The 19,435-nt window shown below is 43.3% G+C and overlaps 1 protein-coding gene across 5 annotated transcripts in view; it reads right to left on the reverse strand.

Moving 5' to 3' along the window:
• adck1 (aarF domain containing kinase 1) overlaps window positions 1-19,435 on the reverse strand; it is a 205,789-nt gene that overhangs the window by 17,319 nt on the left and 169,035 nt on the right. For 4 of the 5 annotated variants that reach the window (XM_039785553.1, XM_039785552.1, XM_039785555.1 and 1 more), the window contains one exon: window positions 6,199-6,392. In XM_039785553.1, coding sequence (XP_039641487.1) covers window positions 6,199-6,392 — 194 coding nt within the window. Of the gene's footprint in view, window positions 1-5,902; window positions 6,393-19,435 lie in introns of those variants that run through there. The other variant, XM_039785554.1, reaches the window with a different exon arrangement.

Below are 19,435 nucleotides of genomic sequence, written 5' to 3' on the forward strand. Positions count from 1 at the left end.
GCTACCATAATCCCAGTCCCCAAAAACTCAATCAGTAACCTCAGTAACTATAGACCAATCGCACTAACATCAGTGGTTGCAAAATGCTTTGAGGGACTCATCTCACAACATATTAAAGCCTGCCTCCCCCCTGTATTTGACTCGCATTAATTTGCATACAGAGTAAAAAGATCTACAGATGATGCTATTTCCACAGCCCTCCACACTGCTATCAGTCACCTGGAACATCCTAGAACCTCTGTTAGAATGCTGTTCGACTACAGTTTGGCCGTTAACACCATCATCCCCGACATTCAAGTGAAAAACCTGGCTGACCTGGATTTACCTCCTGTCACTTGTGCCTGGATTAAGGACTTTTTGACAAATCGCCCGCAGTCCGTCAAAATCGGCACCCACGGCTGGCCCCTACCCTCCCTTGATGCCATCGCCAGCTCTCGTTGCCTCTCCAGATCTTAAAAGATTATCCATGACCACCTCCACCCTGGACATCACCGGCTCAGCCTGCTTCCCTCTGGGAGGAGGAACAGGCGCATAAAAACCAGAAACACTCAACACACATCGAAACCATTAACTTGCCTTTATTATCACGCAATAATATTACAATAATCATACACCATGTGCAATATTTTTCCTGTGTGTTTTTATGTCCTAAATTATTCTTGTTTATAGCTATTTATTGTCTATCTTGTTTTTTGATCTATAATGTACCTTCAGTTGTGGCACGCACAATTTCATTGTATGGGTCTCTGTGCAATGACAATAAAGGTTTATCTTATCTCTTATCTTATCGAAAAGATCTAGTCTGCATAAACCCTTCACCAAATGACTCATTAACACTTCTCAAAGATCCTGATTTTGACAGTTTTAGAGCAGAAAAAGAAGATGAACTGGAACAAAATATTAATACAAGTAGGTAAGTTTTGTGGGCATTCCCAAGGATAAAGAAGGAGGAGATGCAGTAAAGTTGTTGTTGTTGAGCTGATTCGGGAATTGCTGAAAATTGAGAGACAACGTGAGATTGAATGTGCACATAGAACCGCCGGCCAACAGCCTGGGGCTGGGGACAGACCCAGAATCATGCTGGGGAGATTCCTGAGATGCTCGGACAGGGACCTGATACTGCGTAAAGCGAGAAATAAGAGCAAGCAAAGAGCAAGCTAACCTGAAAGCAAATCAACATCATGCTATTTCCAGACTTCTCCTGAGCTACACAGATGAAGCATGACAAATTCAAGGAGTGTAAGAAGAAACTTCATGAGCGAAAGGTGAGATTCAGAATCTTGTATCCTGCCAAACTCAAAATAGACTCTTAGGATGGAGTTTGACATACAGTAAAACAGAGCAGCTATAAGTACAAAATGCTGGAATTGAGGTGTGGGGACGAGCTGGGACTGCAGGACCTAGTGCCTGTAATACATTACTACCCATGGCACATAAGTTGGTTAATATTTTATAAGAAATACAGACAAGCTCTACCACTGTCAGCAGTACAGCACCAGGCAAGGCAGAGACCCTTTGTGTGTGTGTGTGTGTGTGTGTGTGTGTGGTGTGTGTGGGTGTGTGTGTGCGTGCGTGTGTGTGTGTGCATGTGTGTCCAAAGCCCTGTCCCTCAGCCATCGCCTGAAGTGACAGCAAAAGTATTTATGATTGAAATAAAAAAAGTGTATTTGTACTATTATTATTATTATTATTATTATTATTATTATTATTATTTTCACCTTTTCTGTCTACTTTACTATCTAATATTGTATGTGCTGTCTGGTTGTTCATGGTGTGGGTTCTGTTATTAAGTTTTTTACTGTTTCTAGGTTTAAAAGCAAAAAGGATATTTTTTTAAGTTTAATGTTTTATCTAATTCATGTAATTTTAAAAATGACTTTATTTGACAGTGGAAACATTGGAAAGTGTAAATTATAAGGTTTCTGTCAATATGGTAGCCATGCTTGTATGATAAAAACTTGTAAAGCTATTAATCTAAATACATGACAAATGTATCCTAATCCTGCAATGCTCCACCTGCAGAGCTCTGGACCCCAGAGGGTTAACCCTTGTGTTGACTTCGGGTCACATTGACCCGTTTTCAATTTTTGTTTTATATCAGAAAATATGGGAAGTAGAAATAAGCGCTGAAAATATGTAGAAGGAAAAATGTAACAGTTTAAAACGTTGGAAAAAGCAAAAACAAACTGTGAAGAAAAGGTGTCAAAAACGTCAAAAAGGTTGACGGCAAGACAACACAAGGGTTAAGACACACCATTACGAAGGCACATGCACAGGCTTATCAAGCCAAGGTGTGTATGGCTTCACTGATTAGCATTGATTGGAACGGTTACCGAGCAGCCTTGTCCTGTAGATATAGTCTTTTCATTTATAGAACCAAGGTTACTAGGTAACCAACAATCCAGGCATCCACAACTCAATAACCTAGTCCTGCAGACTGGTTGCAGGTCTGTAACAGACAAAGAGCTGGTCTGCAGTCCTGTGGGCATGTGTCCTGTGAAGATACATTGTTTAAACCCATTCAACCCTGCTTTACCATCCCAAGAAGGGTGGAATGGGTGCTGCTAAACTGACTGACTGGTGTCTGACTTTGATCAGACCTTAGGGTGGAGTACAGGGTTTGTACAGGGTTTCTTCCCCTCAGCAGTCAGCCCCATTAACAAGGCCCCGGACCCCCACTGACATTGAATCTAATCCTTCATGCTGTCCTCTGCACATTCTGTTTATCCTGAATTTGCACATCCCTCAACATTCTTGCACAGCCTGCAATCCAGACAGCCTCTTTTTTTTTCCTTTCTTAATGTTATATAGTTATATGTATGTGTTATTTGTTTTCGAGACGAGAATCTCAACCCCCCTCTTACCCCCTTCAACCCTTTCTACCCCCCCTCACCAACACCAAGGCCTTTGAGGATCCATCTCCTTCACTGCCCCATACCCCACCCATGCCACTGCTCTCTCTGTTCACCCTTTGGCCTCTTACCCCCTGTCCCCTGTTGGAGTTCACTGACCAGATGAAGGAGCTGGTTAATGCTGGATCAAATTTACCCCCCTTCTCCCATAATTTACCCCTAGCGTCCACCTGTCCCTGTTTTGATACATTCACCAAAGGTAAAACGCCAGGCGCCTCTGCCCCCTCAACAACGGCAGCTAACTCTGTCTCCCTACGCTGATAAGGATGCTGTACAAAATGCAGTGAGCTTCAATTGATAAGTGCTGAGTTGATAAGCCAAGCTGCATGCCTAGTGGCACTCACTTCCCATGACAAGCCTGGGCCCTGTGTATTAAATTCTTCCTCAATTTATGTTGTGATTGGAAAAAGTGAAAAGAATGGTGAATCCACTAAGTAACAAGACACACTCAACTGCAAAGTTAGCACATTTAGCATCCATTCCTTGTCAGCCACAGCCTGTCTCAAAAAATGAGGCAGATAATTGTTTTAACACACCAACACTAGCCTTACTATATATTATATATATTTATATTATTTTTATGGCCATTTCCGCCCTGATATGGGATACATGCAGGAATTCGTCACAGGTCGGACTCAAACCCTGGACCTTCTGCGTCGAGGAATAAACTTCTATATATGTGTGCCTGCTCTACCAATTGAGTTAACCGGCTTTTGTAGCAAAATTACTTATTCAGATCAGATGTTCAAAAACGTAAACGTGCATGAAACAAATCTACCTGTATTTCTTTTATTTGAATATTTGTTTGCAAAAGTTAAAATGAAGCAACGCCTTCTGGGAATTTCAAGACAGAATCGAGTAGACCGCGTCTGCGTCTTTATACAGTCTATGGTGTGCGTCAGCGTGGTTGTTGGAAGTTGAAAATTGCAAGTTGGAAGCTATGGTTGGAAGTTGGAAGCTATACTGTTGACAAAAAAATTAATCGAGGCATCAAGCGACACAAGGGGGGGGTGGGGGCAGAGAAAAAGAGAGAGAAATATAAGAGAGCACTGTTGGCTGACGTTGAAAAATGCTGCAAACTGACTGATTTGTTTTTAAAATCAAGTACAGCTTCAGCTAGATTTAGCGCTAATACTGCTAGCATGTTAGCGACACATCTGAGCAAGCACACCAGGGAGAAAGACAGGACAGTGAGGAATATGAGGAAGAGGAAGAACAAAATGAGCAAGAGGAGGATGAAGAGCTAGACATGGATAACGAATCTATGGAACTAACCAACACAGAACAACAAGCCTGCTGTGGGTATGAATGTGGATTACCAGAAGCAACAGAGATGGAGACCAATGCTGCAGGAGGTAGTGTAGGTACAGTAAGTTTGGCTACTTCAGAATATTATATTATTATGGAGCAGCTGGCTCTCATGATTTATTAATGCTTTTTTATATATGTTTATGTTTTGCTGCAGTTGTTTATAGCATGGGAGTTTACGTTCACCATCACTGGGGCTATCAAAAGTGTGTGTTCTTTCCGTGCGTCAAAAGTTCTATCTGCGACCCCTACAGTATTTATATAGAACCTCATTATAACCGCTATATAATACAAAAGACATGGACATCTTACTTTTCACAATAGGGGACCTTTAACTCCTTTGCTGTGTCACATATTTGTAGTGGTTCATTATCAAGTGAAACCAGATATAAACAATGTATATGTGACGCAATGTGTGGTCACATTATGTGGTTTAATTATGTATATTTTGAATTGTTGGCATATGTATATTGCTTTATAAGGGCCTCATTTCTTTCATTTGGTGTAAATTCATTTTGTAAGCTGTATTCCAAATTTCCACCACAAGGGGGCCTCGCCTCCCAGTGAGACGGCATATTGTGGCTGTAGCTCGTCTTTAGTCTGGCAGAAGCGAGAGAAGGAAACAATACCTGTTGCCGGTCTCATCATTTTCCTGTTCTTTTCAGGTTAGTCACTGTTATTGAACATCTCCCAGCTGTCCGATCTCCCACTTCACTTTTCTGTAATCTTAACAAGCTATTCGTTTTGGTGCTTAACCCACCTTTTGTCAGGTTAATTTAGCTAGCTAACTGTAAAGACAGGTAAACGCGAAGGGGGGAGAAATTCGGCAGGGAGGAGATTTTCGGTAACGCTAACGGAGACATAGCTAGCTAACATTATGGATCGCCGATGTTGTAACTAGGATGCCTGGGTCTGATATTCTGTTTCCCAACGCTTCATTAAACTGCCGTTAGCGTCGTAAGCACACGGCACCGGCTTGGGCTAACGGTAACTCTCTATTGCTACATGTCCCGGCTGTGTCAGCTATCATCCCGAATGAAGTCTCTTTGTGCCGGGGGAGTGAGGCAGGCAGACCAGAGTGTGCTAGCTGGCTAAATTAGCATTAGATTAATCGTCTATCTATACAGCTAACGTTAACGTTACTAGTGAACGTATTCGTGGGTTAGCGCAGTGCTGCTTTTATCCATGTTCAAAACAATCATACTACTAATAACTTTATGACCGTGTTGAACGATGCTGTAACCCTATAATGTGTCCACCAAGCATTAGCTAGCATTAATGTTAGCTACTTGTCAACCAGCACATACACTGTAGTAACATTAAGCTGGATTAATATTGCTATGTAGCAGTAAATAAGGTTTCTGCTGTATTACTGTGCGCCAAAGTGGAATGTAATTAATCACAAAATGATGCCTTTTGGCAGCAAACGCTGTGTTACCAGTATTTTTTTCTGTGACATTGTATGATTTACAATTACTCTCGAACGTAGCATCTGGGTGCTCTGTTTTGACGGAAGTTACGAGTAACTAGATGGTGAAAGGTTATGACGCCACTGACGGGCGACTAAATAAAACGCGACGTGTCGGAAAATAAAATAACAGATTTCTCTGGGTTTGCCATTTGATGGAAACATTTGGGATAGTGTAACTACACAACTAAAACAAATAAATAACATAGGTATGCTCGTTTTTAGACATTTTAATACAGAAAATTTACATATTGTACCTAAAGGGCCAATTTTGTCAGAGAGTTGTTGTTATGGACAAAATGGGCTTTATCTACATCTTCAACATAAACTTTATTCTAGTCTTGTTTTATTAGGTCTTATGCCATCAGATTTTTACTAGAAGTCACTTGAAGGGATGGCTCACTGCGTCATGTTCCAGTGTCACTTCTGATGTCACTTCAAAGCAAGACAAAATGTCTCATGAAGATAAAAATAAAAAAGATTTACTGGTACGAGTTCAATCTTTCTGACCTGGCCATGGCACGAATGCAGCAGCGGGACATGTTGATGAAGGACGAGGAGGAGGCTCTGGTCTGTAAGGTCGTCTCAATTCCCCTCAGCAGGTCGTTGGTCTTCAGCAGCAACAGCATCTGCCGGGGCACTCGATTCAACAGCTCGCTGATCTGTGGGAGGTATAGAGCCGCATTGGTCCGTATCTCAACATCCTGGTAAGGGAAACAGAAAGAAAGACAAGCCATCTATTTACTGATTACATTATGTACAAGTCAAAGGCCCTGTATGGCCATACTGATGTTTTTCACTGATTTTGACCAACTAGATGTCTTCTGGGTGAATGCACAGGCCCACCTTTCTTGACTCTTCAAGGTTCGTTATGGCAGGACAACATACTGTTTGCCTTTATGATTTTAATTAGTTTATGAGGAGTTTGTGTGTTCATGTATGATCAGTGTGGGAAGTTGAATGTGTGAAATGGATTCTTTACAGATGTTGTGCATTTGAATCATAAGACTAGCTAACATGGTGGGGAAAAAGCATAGGGAAGTTTTAAATGTACAATTCTACTCAAATACTGTTAATAACACCTGACCATTGGACTGAATTTTTTTTTTTCTTGAGTGATTGCCTCTTTGGTTATTTTCGTTTGGCTACAAAACTCTGATTGCTTGGTTGCTGTTTCACAAAAGCAGAATTTATAAATCCAGGATAACAGGATAGTCTAATCTGGACAGCCTGGCTTGGTGCGTTTCATGAAGGCCAAACCAGGCTGAGGAGCACTGACAGCCAGAGGGGCCGCGGGCCCTCGTGGGCCGTTTGGACCGGCCGGCGAATCAGCGAGCCGCATAATTGTCAAAGCCATGCGGCCACTTCATTGTAAACAGCGGCCCATATAATTTCTCTCGGCAATAATAATGATAGTTGGCTAACCGATAGCCAAACTTGTCCAAATTCTTCACTCCTAGTGGTGATGTAATCTCATCAGTATTTATACCACATGAGTCTTTCGATATCACAGTCATGGTTACAGTCTACAGTCACAAATGTTTACGTCAGTCTGTATTGTTTTGTAGCGAAATTACTTATTCAGATCAGATGTTCAAAACCATGCATGGTTTGAAATAAAACAAATCTACCTGCATTTCTTTTATTTGAATATTTGTTTGGAAAAGTTAAAATGAAGCAATGCCTTCTGGAAATTTCAAGACAGAATCGAGTAGACCCCCTTTATACTGTCTATGGTCTGCGTCAGCGTGGTTGTTGGAAGTTGGAAGCTATGGTTGGAAGTTGGAAGCTATTGTTGAGAAATACTCTAAAAGACGTGTTCGTTTGATTTCTGAGGAGGAAGGAGAGGCCAGGGTTGCATTGAAAGATTAAGCAAAAGGTTTAATGAACAACACGATGAAAACGACATGACAAAAACAATCAAACATAAAACATGAAACACTGCCAGCAGTGGACTACAAGACATGCTTCCCCTTGTGGGGTCACAGTTTGCAGCCATGCAACATGACAAAACAATACACTGTAAACAGCGGACTACAACATGCTTCCCCTTGCAAGGTCACAGTTGAAGCCCTGAATCCTTCTCTGGATTCCACATTTATTCCCTACACCTGGATGGTTCCTCAAATGAAATCTTTCCCTATTGGTCAGATGTCTCTCAAAAGAAAAGGTGTACGTTCCCAATCAATGTGTCTTGAGGCCACACCCGGTCACAGGATCTTACCGAGGCTATGACAATTGTTTCCAAACTACAGGAATGCACATTCTTTTTCCTAATCAATTCTGGCTCAACAGGGGATGGCTCCCCAAAAAGCAGGAACAACAGTTACCTTTTCTGTGAGGACAATGAGTCTTCTACAGCATCTACTTTCATGCTAAATAACAGACATGACCTAATTAATTCTTTAGAAGCTTGAGAAGGTGTGAGCCAGACAAATGCTGATTAGGCTTAATCAGTATTGCAACAATCCTTTTCGACTCAGTTTCAGTGTCACTCAGTCACACAACAGTTTATATTTTTAAGTTACATTTTTTACCTAAAAGTATATTGTACTAAAACATAAGCATGGTTTTAACTTTTTTATCTTCAACACTATACTGTTGTCGTGGGGCAGAGAAAAAGAGAGAGAAATATAAGAGCACTGTTGGCTGACGGTGAAAATGCTGCAAACTGACTGATTTGTTTTTAAAATCGAGTGCAGCTTCAGCTAGCATTAGCGCTAATACTGCTAGCATGTTAGCGACACATCTGAGCCAGCACACCAGGGAGAAAAACAGGACAGTGAGGAATATGAGGAAGAGGAAGAATAAAACGAGCAAGAGGAGGATGAAGAGATAGACATGGATAACGAATCTATGGAACTAACCAACACAGAACAACAAGCTTGCTGTGGGTATGAATGTGGATTACCAGAAGCAACAGAGATGGAGACCAATGCTGCAGGAAGGACTGTAGGTACAGTAAGTTTGGCTACTTCAGAATATTATATTATTATGGAGCGGCTGGCTCTGATGATTTATTCATTTATTTTTTGATATGTCTATGCTTTGGTGCAGTTGTTTACAGAATGGGTTTTTTACGTTCACCATCACTGGGGCTATCAAAAGGGCGTGTTATTTCCGTGCATCAAAAGTTCAATCTGCGAGTTACGTAAACCCCCCCCCCCACGGTGCACCGCTGGTGGGTGGAAATGCCAGGGCCGTTTTTTGTTCCCAGTCCATCACTGCTGAGGAGGAGCGACTAGGTTGACCCAGGCTGAAGTAATTCGGATAGATGCGTGTTCACGGCTTTCCTTAAAGGAACACGCCGACTTATTGGGAATTTAGCTTATTCACCATAACCCCCAGAGTAAGACAAGTTGATACATACCCTTCTCATCTCCATGCGTGCTGTAACGCTGTCTGACGGCTCCAGCATTAGCTTAGCCCAGCACAGATCCTGCAGGTAACTGGTTCCAACTAGCCTACTGCTCCGAATTGTGACAAAAGTGACAAAATAGCGCCAACATGTTCCTATTTATATGTTGTGATTTGTAGAGTCACAGCGTGTACAAAAAACAACGTAACATGAGACACAGCCATCTTCTATCCGTAAACAAACCGGGAACTATATTCTCAGACAGGCTTGCTGCGACCATATAACTCCGCACAAGTACTATATTCTTCCGCCTGAGAATATAGTTCCCGGTTTGTTTACAGTTAGAAGATGGCTGTGTCTCATGTTACGTTGTTTTTTGTACACGCTGTGACTCTACAAATCACAACATGCAAATAGGAACATGTTGCCGTTATTTTGTCACTTATTCGGAGCAGTAGGATTACTGGAACCATTCACCTGCCTGTTCTGTGATGGGCTGATGCCGCTGGAGACGTCAGACAGCTTTACAGCACGCACGGAGATGAGAAGGGTATGTATTGACTTGTCTAACTCTGGGGGTTACGGTGAATAAGCTAAATTCCCAATAAGTCGGCGTGTTCCTTTAACAGACCACAATGTTGATAACATAATTGATACTAAAATGGAGAATAGACATTGTTCATAATTTATACAGCGTGAGCAGCAGCTTCTTGTATGATAATGTGAAACACATTATTTGTAAAAAACAAACAAAAAAACAACACGGGCACTGTAATGAAACAACAAGAGAAAGCATGGCAGACGATCGTGGACCGACGCATGTAGCCTAAATATATACATTTACTGACCACTGCTCTGAATTGAACCATAATCATACCACCAGTCATAATCATACCATTCAAGGATTAGGCTACTACTAACATTCAGTCGGTCCACTATTATCTGCCACGCTTTTTCTCACGTGTTTTACAGAGGAGAATAGAAGAGAAGTTTCCTTCTTTACATATTATATGATTTGCTTCCTCGTATATATATGGACATAGAAAAGACACTGAAGAAATTGGACTCTAAAATCTAGAAACTATAAAGAGAATTAAGTGACAAATTCCATGCACACTGTAAACATTAATGTAACAGAGTGATATTATTTCCCCCCAGCAAAATATAAGGTCAAAAACCATTGAGGTGTCCTCTCCCTGTTGTTACATGAATGTACAGTAGTCTACACTATATAGTTAGTGGTTCAGTGTGTTATGAGGGCAGCTGTTCTCTCCCGTCCTGTGTGTGTCTCTCCCCTTTTCCCTGTTGGGTCTGTGTGTCTGTCTGTGTGGTGTTGCTGCCACTGCCTGAAAGTAGGTCAAGGGGCGTGGCCGGGCAATCTACCTACCTGCACAGCTGCTGGTTATTCTGCCAATCTCGACCTGCTCAGCTGCTGTCGATTCCACTAACCACTGCTGCAGTATTTAGACCCTGGCGCCAGATCGTTGAAACTACCAATGTAGTAAGTTGGCTCCCAGAGAAAACCTTGTCACTCCTTGTTTAGTCCTGATCTCGTATTACTCGAGCTGTGTACTTCCTGCTTCTCTGTCCAGACCTACACCTCAGACCTGCTGCCGTTGCCTGCTGTTCTGCCAGCTCTACACCACTCAGACCTACACTTCAGACCTGCTGTTGTTGCCTGCTGTTCCCCCAGCTCTACACCACTCAGACCTTGCAACCTCCCTGCTCGGAATCTAAAGAGAGAGAGAGAGTTTGGACGCACCTCTGCCTGCCCGCCTCAGCCACTTTCCAGTCGGAGTCCTCCAGCTCAGTTCTTTCTGTTCTTGGCTGCTTTAAGTAGCAGGCTTTCATTAAAACGTTTATAATTATTACACTGTGTCTGCGTGTGGTTCTTTGTGTTTTGGGTCAGAGCCTCGGCCGTAACAGAACGATCTGGCCATGGACCCTACAGAGACACCACACGTGGTAAAAGAGGATGGTGTCCAGCGTGCTATCCAGTCCCAGAGACTTTTGTTAGGATAACATGACCAGTTAATCCGTACTTTACTGGATAACAATCAACAATTGTTAACTCAGGTCTCCCAGCTAACCACCCAAGTAGCTAATCTGTCTGCCTTCAGTTCTCCAACTCTCTCTACTCCTCAGCTTACCAACCCTCCACCAACTCTCTCTACTCCTCAGCTTCCCAACCCTCCACCTGTCTCCTCAGACATGGCGGCGGCTCCGTTTCACCGGGAACCCCCAGTTACGTCGCCAGAGCCCTTCAGTGGAGAGTTAAGTAAGTGCCATGGATTCTTGCTTCAGTGCGGACTGGGTTTTCAACAAAGGCCGCTGTCATTCGCTACAGAGTCTTCTAAGGTACATTATGCACTGGGGTTGCTTAGAGGGAGAGCGTTGGTGTGGGCTGAGGCTGTGTGCTCTAACCAACAATTGACTGGATTAACCTTTGCTGATTTTTCTATAAAGTTGAGAACTGTTTTTGACCATCCAGACCATGCTGGAAACGTGTCTAAAAGACTGTTAAATCTGAGGCAGGGCACGGACAGTGTGGCAGAATACTCTGGACTCTGGCGGCAGATTCCAAATGGAACGAGGAAGCACTACAAGGAGCATTTTTGAATGGTTTGAATGAATCAGTTAAAGATGAACTAACAACCGGTGATGAACCAAATGACCTGTTTTGTCTCGTTTCTCTTGCTATCAAGCTTGACAACAGGTTGGGGGAGAGGCGCCGGGACGGGTTACAACGCTCTCTACCTCCCGTACCTCACCTCCCTTGGGACGGCTCTCATCTTCACCAGACTCCATCACGAAGGCTGAGGAGGAGCCGATGCAACTGGGTTGTGCTCGGCTTTCCCCTACAGTTGCAATGCCTCCAGGTGGGTGAGTGCCTTTACTGTGGGGACACCTCACACTTTCTGGCTAAACGTCCGAAACGACCAAAAGACAAGGCTTGTTAGTAAGTGTGGGTCTACTAGCGACCCCGGAATCGGATCCAGAACCCACTATTCCCCGACTTCAAGTCCCTGCTACTTTACAATACCAAACTCTGTCATTGCCGCTCTCTGCTCTCATAGACTCTGGTGCTGAGGATAATTTCATAAATCAAAACCTAGTAACTTAAGCCAGTGTTTCCGTTGAGCCACTCCCAAAAACCCTCCATGTAACTTCTCTAGACGGACACCTCCTAGCGGAGATCACACATCAAACCGTTCCCGTTACATTAGAGAAGAACTATGACGTAGGAAACAGAGAGCTACTGGCGGTGAAACTGGCATTTGAGGAATGGTGGCATTGGCTGGCCGGAACAGAGCAGCCATTTGTGGTCTGGACTGACCATAAAAACTAGGAGTACATCCAATCCACCAAAAGGCTCAACTCTCGACAAGCCAGATGGGCCCTGTTCTTCAGCAGGTTTAATTTTATTTTGACATACAGACCTGTGTCCCGTAATGTTAAACCTGATTCTTTGTCCCACCAGTTTACTGACTCCGAAGAGACCGGCGAGTCTTTAGCAGTCCTACTCTCCTCATACGTCATGGTTGTGTAGTTTGGTGGGAGATAGTCACTGGTGAAGACGGCTCAAGCTACGGACCCTGGACCGGGAGATGGAACACCTAACCTGCTCTTTGTTCCTGAGGCAGTACGGTCTCAGGTGCTGTATTGGGTCCACACCTCCCGCTTCGCATGTCACCCTGGAATGAATCGAACGCTGACCTTGTTAAAGAGACGCTTCAGTTGAAGCAGATGTCCGGGCTTACGTGGTGGCTTGTTCTACCTGTGCTCGAGGTAAAGCCTCTTACCAGTCTCCCTCAGGTCTACTGCAACCTCTGAAGGTAATGATACTATACTTAACATCGTGGACAGATTCTCTAAATTTGCCCACTATATAGCATTACCTAAATTACCGACTGCCAGTGAGACAGCGGACCTCGTAGTCCAGCATGTATTCTGTTCCCATGGAATACTTGTGGACATCGTCTCTGACAGAGGCCCACAGTTCATTTCTCTCCCGTGTCTGGAAGGTTTACTGTGCTGCTCTGGGTGCATCTGTTAGTGCATCAGGGTTCCATCCCCAATCCAACGGTCGGACTGAGAGAGAAAATCAGGACTTGGAAGCGTCCCTTCGCTGTGTGGCTGCTCAGCATCCGTCCTCCTGGGCCAAACATCTCCCGTGGATTGAGTATGCCCACAACTCCCTGACCACCTCCGACACCGGCCTCTCACCTTTCGAGGTAGCCCTGGGATAGGGAAGGGTTATGTGCCTGAGGAGAGGACCTAGACGCTTTATTTTGGATCCTCAGTTGATCAGTTCAGGGTTGTACACAACAAATCTTGTGATATTACAACATCTACATGTTGTTGCAAGCGATAGAAAAAGTGACGTGCTGACCTTGACGGTAAGCGTATTGTCTCACTTCCGGTGTACTCGTGTTACGGACGCAAATCTGCTTTATTGTTTAATTTAGCGACTACAGACCCTTTCCAAAAAATTAGAATATCATGGAAAAGTTCATTTATTTCCATAATTCCATTCAAAATGTTAAACTTCCATAGATTATAGATTCAGGGCCCACAACTTAAATGATTTCAAGTATTTAGTTGTGTATTTGTACATAATTTGGGCTTCCAGCTCATAAAACCCACGAAAACAGCATTTCAAAAAATTAGAATACTGTGAAGAAATCACCATAAGAAGGACTGGACTGTTGGCCAGTGGTCCAAGGTCCTCTTTTCCAATGAAAGTAAAGTGTGCCTTTCATTTGGGAATAAAGGTCCAAGGGTTTGGAGGAAGACGGGTGAGGAACAGAACCCAAGCTGCTTGAGGTCCAGTGTGAAATATCCACACTCAGTCATGATTTGGGGTGCAATGTCCAGTGCAGGTGTTGGTAAACTCTGCTTTCTTAAATCCAAGGTCCGCATCAGTCTACCAGAATGTTTTAGAGGACTTCATGATTCCTTCTGCTGAGGATCTGTATGGAGATGCAGATTTCATCTTCCAGCAGGACCTGGCCCCTGCCCATACCGCCAGAAGCACCAAAACCTGGTTTGATGCCCATGCCATCACAGTGCTTGACTGGCCAGCCAACTCGCCGGACCTAAACCCCATTGAGAATCTATGGGGTATTATCAAGAGGAAAATGAGGGGCACCAGACCCAAAAACAAAAAGAGCTGACAGCAAGCATCAAGGAAATCTGGGCTTCCATAACTCCCAGGCAATGCCACAGGCTGATTGCCTCAATGCCACGGCGCATCGAGGCAGTGATTAAGGCAAAGGGATTCCCTACCAAGTATTGAAGATTGACGTATCGTTTTGAAAGTACCATATTTTGATTGATTTGATGTGATCCTAATTTCTTTTTTTTCTGCAAAAACTGAGATGTAAATGGTGATTTCTTCACAGTATTCTAATTTTTTGAAATGCTGTTTTCGTGGGTTTTATGAGCTGGAAGCCCAAATTATGTACAAATAAACAACTAAATACTTGAAATCGTTTAAGTTGTGGGCCCTGAATCTATAATCTATGGAAGTTTAACGTTTTGAATGGAATTATGGAAATAAATAAACTTTTCCATGATATTCAAATTTTTTGGAAAGGGTCTGTATTTGCCTGGTTTGAACTTAAACTACACCAGTTTTACTCAAGCACTTATAGTTCTCTTCTCTTACACCGACTTCCTCGCTGATCTCACAATTGTTAAAACGCTGTTAGCTACTTTAGCTTAGCCATTAGCAATGGCTAATTCCTCTCCCTCTCATGCTCTCTCTTACTCTGTGTGTCAAATGTTTAGCTATTCCTCTGCCTCCTTTAGTGATAAAGATACATGTAATAAATGTAGTTTATTCGCTGCTTTGGAGGCGAGGCTTAGTGAGTTTGAGGCACGGCTCCGCACCATGGAATCAAAATCATATGCTTCCGTAGCTAGCCAGTGCCCTGTAGCTGGTGCGTGCCAACATACTGTAGCTTCTGTTAGCAGTCCCCCCGGCCCACTCTTAGTCTAATAACCACGGTGTCTGTCCCCCGACTCAGATCGCTGAAATCAAAGGTAAACAAAAGAGGGGTTATACTTACAACCTAATTGGAATTAAAACAACCACTGCAATGATAGAACAGAATAGGAAAATTAGATGTGGACTATTAAATATTAGATCTCTGTCTTCTAAAGCAGTATTAGTAAACAATTTGATATCAGATAATCAAATTGATCTATTCTGTCTTACCGAAACATGGCTGGGCCATGAAGAATATGTTAGTTTAAATGAAGTCTTCCCAGTCATATTAATACTCAAATTCCTAGAGACTCAGGCCGAGGAGGGGGAGTTGCAGCCATATTTGATTCAAGCCTGTTAATTAATCCTAAACCTAAACTAAATTATAACTCATTTGAAAGTCTTGTTCTTAATCTTCAACATCCAACATGGAAAACAGTACAGCCAATTAAATTTGTTGTTGTTTACCGAGCTCCAGGTCCGTATTCTGAATTTTTATCTGAATTCTGAGTTTTTATCATATGTAGTCCTAAAATCAGACAAAGTACTTATTGTAGATGATTTTAATATCCATGTGTACGTTGACGACAGCCTTAGTATTGCTTTCAACTCACTACTAGATTCAATTGGTTTCAGTCAGTGTGCATAAGGCCACCCACTGTTTTAACCACACCCTCGACCTTGTGCTGGCATATGGCATCGAAATTGAAGATGTAATAGTATTTCCGCAGAATCCTTTATTATCAGACCATTTCTTAATAACTTTCAAATTTTTACTACCCGACTATACGAAATTAGATAAAAGCTTCTACTCTAGATGCCTGACAGTGCTATAGCTAAATTTAAAGAAGATATTCCAACAGCATTTAACTCAATTTCGTGCCTTAATATAACAGACGACCTTTATGTTAAATTTAGTCCCTCCCAAATTGATAATTTTGTAGACAGTGCTACGGCCTGCCTACGGACAACTTTAGACTCTGTTGCTCCCCTCAAAAAGAAGATGATGAAGTTAAGGAAACTTGCACCTTGGTATAACTCCCAAACTCGCAAATTAAAACAAATCTCGCGGAAACTTGAAAGTAAATGGCGTTCCACCAAACTGGAAGAATGTCGTTTAGATTGGCAAGACAGTCTGAAAACCTATAGGAAGGCCCTCAGAAATGCCAGATCAGACTATTACTAATCATTAATAGAAGAAAATAAGAACAACACAAGGTTTTTTTTCAGCACTGTAGCCAGGCTGACAGATAGCCACAGCTCTACTGAGCCATCTATTCCTCTAGCTCTTTGTAGTGAAGACTTCATGAGCTTCTTTAATGATAAAATTATAACAATTAAAGATAAAATTCATCACCTTTTGCCCTCAACTTCTAATGGTTCACCTTTAAACGCAGGACTGCTAGAAAGTATGACAAGACCTGACATATACTTAGACTGCTTTTTCCCTATAAACAACTACTGTTAAAGGTCTCTTCAGCTAAGCCATCTACCTGTCTTTTAGACCCCATCCCAACGAGGCTACTTAAAGAAGCGCTACCCGTGGTTAACACTTCATTACTAGATATGATCAATATGTCTTTATTAACAGGTTAGGTACTGCAGTCATTTAAAGTAGCTGTGATAAAACCTCTTCTGAAAAAACCCACCCTTGATCCTGAGGTCTTAGCCAACTATAGACCTATATCTAATCCCCCCTTCTTCGCCAAAATCCTTGAGAAGGTAGTCGCCAATCAGTTATGTGATTTTCTACATAGCAATAGCTTATTTGAGGATGTTCAGTCAGGATTTAGAATGCATCATAGCACAGAGACGGCACTGGTTAAAGGCTGAAAATGACCTTCTAACTGCTTCAGACAAAGGACTTGTCTCCGTACTTGTCTTACTAGATCTTAGTGCTGCAATCGACACTATTGACCATACCATCCTGCTACACAGACTGGAACACTTAGTTGGCATTAAAGGAATCGCACTAAGCTGGTTTAAGTCCTATTTCTCTGATCGATATCAATTTGTCCAGGTACGCTAAAGTTAGCCATGGCGTTCCACAAGGCTCAGTGCTTGGACCAATTCTATTCACCTTGTATATGCTTCCCCTAGGCAATATTATCAGGAAACATTCAATTAACTTTCATTGTTATGTGGATAACACCCAATTATACCTATCAATTAAGCCAGAGGAAACCAGTCAGTTAACTAAACTCCAAGCATGCATCAAAGGTATAAGAGCATGGATGACCTACAATTTCCTGATGTTAAATTCAGACAAAACTGAAGTGATTGTACTGGGCCTTAAACACCTCCGAAACGCATTATCCAAAGATGTAGTTACTCTGGATGGTATTGCCCTGGCCTCCAGCACTACTGTCAGAAATCTAGGAGTTATTTTTGATCAGGATATATCCTTTAATGCCCACTTAAAACAAACCTCAAGAACAGCCTTTTTTCACCTTCGTAACATAGCCAAAATTAGGAGCATCCTATCTCAAAACGATGCTGAAAAACTAGTCCATGCATTTGTTACTTCCAGGCTGGACTATTGTAGCTAATTCCTTACTATCAGGATGCTCAAATAAAACCCTTAAGACTCTCCAGCTGATCCAGAATGCTGCAGCGCGTGTTCTGACTAGAACTAATACATCTTATTTCTCCTGTACTAGCTTCTCTGCATTGGCTTCCTGTAAAATACAGGATTGAATTTAACATCCTTCTCCTGACCTACAAAGCTCTAAATGGTCAAGCACCATCATATCTAGAAGAGCTCTTAGTACCTTATTGCCCCACTAGAGCGCTGCGCTCCCAGAATGCAGAGTTACTTGTGGTTCCTAGAGTCCCTAAAAGTAAAATGGGCGCCAGAGCCTTTAACTATCAGGCTCCTCTCCTGTGGAACCAGCTCCCGGTCTGGGTCCGGGGGGCAGACACCGTCACCACATTTAAGAGTAAACTTAAAACTCTCCTCTTCGATAAAGCTTATAGTTTGGGAGTGAGGAGTTGCAGCATCCGCCTAACCCGGCCCACCTGCTTCTCGTCATAATCGTCAGATTCCTATACCATATAATCAATCAAAGTAGAGGGAGACAGGCCAGTATAGCCCTATCCGGTTGGGGAGAGTTCTACCCCGACCAGGCTCCTCTCCTTAACCTGTCTCTCTTAATTACGCTGTTATAGTTTTAGACTACCGGGGATTTCCTTTGACACACTGAGCTTCTCTCTCCTCTCTCTTTCCATTTGCATGCTTCCATGTTCCAGAAATGCTTGTTACTAACCTATCTCTGGGAGCTTATGCCCCGGAGTCCATATGTTTTCTTTTCCCCCAGCATGTTTCCTTGGACTAGGGTGGCCCCTAAATCATGGTTGCAGCCTGTCGCCGTGGTCCTGCTGCGCGCCCTGCTATGCCCTGTTACAACTGCTACGCTCTGCAGTGCCCTGCTACGTCCTGCTATGCCCTGCAGTGCTCTGCTACGTCCTGTGACGCCCTGCTATACCCTGCTACATCCTGTGACACCCTGCAGTGTCCTGCTGTGCCATGAACTACTACAACTACTATTTCTAGTCTTTCCTTGCCACTGTTCATCACACCTCCAACGGGACCGTCAGACACCGCCTACCAAGAGCCTGGGTCTGTCCGAGGTTTCTTCCTGAGAGGGAGTTTTTCCTCGCCACTGTTGCACTGAATGCTTGCTCTTGGGGGAATTACTGGAATTGTTGGGTCTTTGTAAATTATAGAGTGTGGTCTAGACCTACTCTATCTGTAAAGGGTCTTGAGATAACTCTTGTTATGAACTGATGCTATAAATAAAATTGAATTGAAGACTTTCATCACGACCATCCGGACAAGCCTAGCGGGACGCCAGGAGGCGCCAGGTGAGGGGGCGGTACTGTTTTGGGGGCAGCTGTTCTCTCCCGTCCTGTGTGTGTCTTTCCCCTTTTCACTGTTGTATCTGTTTGTGTGCTGGCGCTGCCTGAAAGTAGGTCAAGGGGCGTGGCCGGGCGATCTACCTCCCTGCACAGCTGCTGGTTATTCCGCCAATCTCAACCTGCTCAGCTGCTGTCGATTCCACTAACCATGCTGCAATATTTTGACCTGGGCGGAGCTTACCTTCGGTGCCAGATCGTTGCACCTACCAATGTGGTAACTTGGCTCCCAGAGAAAGCCTGGTCAGTCCTTGTTTTGTCCTGATCTCGTATTACTCGTGCTGTGTTTTACTTCTTGCCTCTCTGTCCAGACCTGATGCCTTGCCTGCTGTTCTGCAAACTCTACACCACTCAGACCTACGCCTCAGACCTGCTGCATTGCTTGCTGTTCTGCCAGCTCTACACCACTCCAACCTCCCAGCTCGGATTCTAAAGAGAGATAGTTTGGACGCACCTCTGCCTGCCCGCCTCAGCCGCTTTCC

This window comes from Perca fluviatilis, chromosome 20 (assembly GCF_010015445.1).
Source record: "Perca fluviatilis chromosome 20, GENO_Pfluv_1.0, whole genome shotgun sequence".
Taxonomy (NCBI): Eukaryota; Metazoa; Chordata; class Actinopteri; order Perciformes; family Percidae; genus Perca; species Perca fluviatilis.